Raw genomic sequence first — 4,034 nt, forward strand, 5'->3', positions numbered from 1 at the left:
TTCTGTGTATGTGTTTCTTTTATTGGTTAATAAAGAAGCCGCTTTCAGACAATGGCTTAACAGAATATAGCCAGGCTGGAAGATATATACATATAGAGAGAGAGTAAGCAGAGTCAGAGAGACACCATAGAGCCTCCAAAGAGGAAAGACATGAGCTGTCAGTTGGAATCTTGCCAGTAGGCCATGAGACTCATGGTAAAATATAAAATAATGGAGATGGGTTAATTCTAGATGTAAGAGAGAGCTAGCAATACACTTCAGTGATTGGCCAAGCAGTGATTTAAATAATATAGTTTCTGTGTGATTATTTCGGGAGTCTGGGCAGCCGGGAAACAAACAAGTAGCTTCCTCCCAACAGTCTACAAAGCAGATGTCAGGACAGCTAGAACTGTTACACAGAGAAAGCCCATCTTGGGAAACACACACACACACACACACACACACATACACACACACACAAAAATTAAGCATATCTCCTCAGACTCTAGAATAGGGGAATTTTTATTTATAGGACTTAGCAGATCAACTCACCCAAAAAGAACAGTCTGGTTTTTCTTTGCAAAATATACTCTCATGGCATATGCAACAGATGCTCGGAACAGGTACATTTCGTTGTCGTTCCATTCATACTGCAAATTCAGAAGAAAGACACCACTCAGTGGGGGAGAGCCAAGAGAGAGGGGAAACTGGGGACTCCTCGTCACTATTCCAAGGACCCTGGCCATCAAGTCTGTGCCCTCCAATGTGAGCACACATCAGCATTTGGTAGTGGGATGCTTCAAAGTGACTACTGACTCTACAAGAAGAGTTTCTGATTAGGCCATCTAAGATGAGACCCCCAAGAGTCTGTTTATCTACTAAACCCCCAGCCCCACCCTGGGAGCTAAGGCTGCTGGTCAGGAAACCCTCCCTGCTTCAGGAATCATGGTACCCACAGGCCCTCTCACTTTGGTTTGATATGAATTGAAATAAGAACCCCAAGTATAGGTTTATAGATGGGAGACATCCCAACGCTGTGGGGTTTGAGTGGGATATCCGTATGTTGTAGGCAGCTAAATCTAGCATTTACTGTTTTGATAAGTTCTCAGCTATTTGAACCATGCATGTAATGCCAGCATTAGGTAGGCAATTAAATCTAACATTTACTGTTTTGGTAAGTTCTCAGCTATTTGAACCATGCACTGTAATGCCAGCATTAGGGAGGTAGAGGCAAGAGAATCAGGACTTCAAGGCAAACTTTGGCTACAGAGCAACTTCAAGGCTACACGGGATCTCAAAAAAAAAAAATAGCTTGGGGTTGTGTGCACAGCCTAGTAGAGGTGTCGGCACTCAATATTTCCTCCAGTAGGTGGCAGTAGAGATCAATGGATGACACGGGGATTTCATTTTCTTTTAGAGAAAAGCAAGACAAAAGCTCTCAAAAGGATTGTTTTCACCTAAGGATGGTTTTGCTCAGATATGTGAAGGATGGGGTTTATTTTTAATAGTAATAATGGTACGGTAATGTTCCTAGTAATTTTCTGGCCCGTACTTCCATAGTTTAAAACAGTTAAAAGGCAAATTCTGAAAACGATGCCTCAGCTCCAGTGGATGTGCACCACAAAATGGCTTGAACAAGGCAGACATTCTGGCCCTACTGCCCATGAGTTACAAGTGGGCATCTCACTCAGGGATTGGCTTCTAAACGTCACACCAGCAAGGTCTCGTGGAAAGGAAACATGGCCTCAAATGCCCAGACGAAAGATCTGCTGCCTCTCCTGACCTGCCAGGAGCACTTTCAATGTCTTAGGCCAGGGAGGAGCTAATCAAAGTGAAGAGAGATACTCTCGTGGGCCTGCAATGCCCACTCAGACATAAGAGTGCGAACTCAGAGTGGAGAAGCGATGGGCTTGTGTTTGTACACTTGCTTTCTCAGCGCCTACTCTTTTCAATTCCGGGACAGAAAGGGGAGGTCAGGAGGAGAGGAACCGGGAGGAGTAGAGGGAGGAAAAGTGTAACCAGAATATGTCATAGAGAAAAGAACCGGTTTTCAATAAAAAGTAAAAATAATGGCTTTCTTTTGTTTTCATTTTTAATGCATGTATTATTTATAATGTGGTGTCTTATTTAGCAAAGTTATTTTTCAAGTCTTGGGAAATATTTAACTTCTCTGGATATGGGGAGGTAGAACCTGAATCTCTGGATCTCTACAGTGACCCAACACCTTTCTGGAGCACATTGGACTGTTTTATCTGATTGTCCCAGGTTGACTTCTAAACCTGCAAAGCTTTCAGGTTTCCGGGACACGCCCCGGCTGTTGATCCCCATCTATCTGAGACAACACGCCTTCTCCTCTTTGCTAATCAAAGCTATTACTGAGGAAAGAGGAAAGGGAAGAGTCCAGGTGGGTGGGGAAGCCAGTAACTGAAGGGGTGAGTTCTCGGCAAAGGAAATTATGTAAATGCGGGAAACTCTCACAGCGAAACTCATTCTGTACAATAGCTAGATGCTAATAAAATTGTCTTTGTAAAAAAAGTTTGTACTTCCCAGAGCTGGATCAAGTGAGATGGGTGTTCAGGGGAGAGCAATAGCTAAAGGTTTCTATAAAATATTTTGTCACCCTAAACTGCATCTCCAAGCCAATGGTTCTCAACGTGGTTATACTTAGAACTTCTAGGAGATTTAAAAAGTCTTTACATTTTTAAAATGTATTTATTTTATGGGTATCAGTGTTTTGCCGGTACCATGTGTGTGCTGGCGCCTGGGGAGATCAAAATAGAACACAAAACCCTGCACCTGGGACTACCACATGGTTGTGAGCTACCGTGTGGGTACAGGCAACCAAATCCGGGTCCTCTGCGAAAGCCATGAGTATTCTTAGCCACCAAGCCATCACCCAGCTCCGGACTGAAAATCTCTTAGTGAGGTTGGCTGTGGTGGTGCGGGACTTTAATCTCAGCCCTCTTGAGGCTGTCTGGGAATTCAAAGTCAGTCTTGTCTGTAGTGAGTCCCAGGCCAGCTGTTACTGCATTGTTAGATCCAGACTCAAACAAAGGAAACTCTTAACGCCCAAATCTTGGTGTCACACTCCAGAGCAATTAAGCCAGTGTCTCTGCAGGTGGAGCCTACACACATATTTTGAAGGCTCCCCACACAATTCCAATGTTGAGCCAAGTTTGAGAATAGGAGTTTCCCAGTCGTTACTATGTATATAAACCAATGGAGGCCTTACAAATGTGGGTCCTGATTAAGTAGGTCAGGGGTGGGGCCCGAGATGCTACACTCTGACCAAGCTTCCAGATTGGAAGTTTTTGCTCATGAACTGACCATACTGTTAATAAAATAGAATGTAGATGATTACGAAAACAAAACCTAAGAAAAGAAATAAGCCCTTAGCATAGAACCATGACCTTGCCCTTGAATACAAGTCATGGTGCCAAGAATCATTGGGAAGGTGAGTGCTTGCTAATTAAGGATCAGAACAGATGGTTCTGCACCGATCTTCAGAACACATTCAAGGCAACAAGTGAAAAGCAGACAATGTCTGTCCAGTAAGGGATGGGTTACAAAGGAATGGAAGGGAGGGAGAGAGAGAAGGAGTCAGCTGAAGGTGAGACCTGGGGATTATAGTTTTAAGAGAATCATGTGGCCCCTCTTCATGTACACCACACTGAAACGGGATTTTAAGGGAAGAGACTGTTCTGAAGAAAACCAGAATCATCATTCAGAATACTCACTGCATCTTTCCCAAGAGCTGACTTTAGGCTTATCCTCACTTTAATGCTTTGGTCGGCATCTGATTAAAGAGAGATTTCAGGCAATTGGTTTACATGACAGACTGACCACACATTTATTTTCCCTTCCCAAGATCGCACTAAGGTGACAGCGATAGGCATCTTTTAAGGTAAAGACACAGCTTTTACAGAATAAGAAATGATGAGAAACTGGTAACTGTGTTCTGAGAGGACCATAAGTCACTGCTTGATGTGGGTGTGTACACAGAAGGGATTACAGGGCAGAGGGAGAGGGAGAGGGAGAGGGGGAGGGGGAGGGGA

At 43.8% G+C, this 4,034-nt stretch overlaps 1 protein-coding gene across 1 annotated transcript in view; it reads right to left on the reverse strand.

Moving 5' to 3' along the window:
* The window catches only part of Ace2 (angiotensin I converting enzyme 2), a 50,243-nt gene that overhangs the window by 7,797 nt on the left and 38,412 nt on the right, over positions 1–4,034 (reverse strand). Inside the window, exons 14-15 of the mRNA XM_005358761.3 lie at positions 3,717–3,775; positions 532–629 (exon numbers count right to left, since the gene is read on the reverse strand). Coding sequence (XP_005358818.1) covers positions 532–629; positions 3,717–3,775 — 157 coding nt within the window. The remainder of the gene's footprint in view (positions 1–531; positions 630–3,716; positions 3,776–4,034) is intronic.

This window comes from Microtus ochrogaster, chromosome X (genome assembly GCF_000317375.1).
Source record: "Microtus ochrogaster isolate Prairie Vole_2 chromosome X, MicOch1.0, whole genome shotgun sequence".
Classification (NCBI taxonomy): Eukaryota; Metazoa; Chordata; class Mammalia; order Rodentia; family Cricetidae; genus Microtus; species Microtus ochrogaster.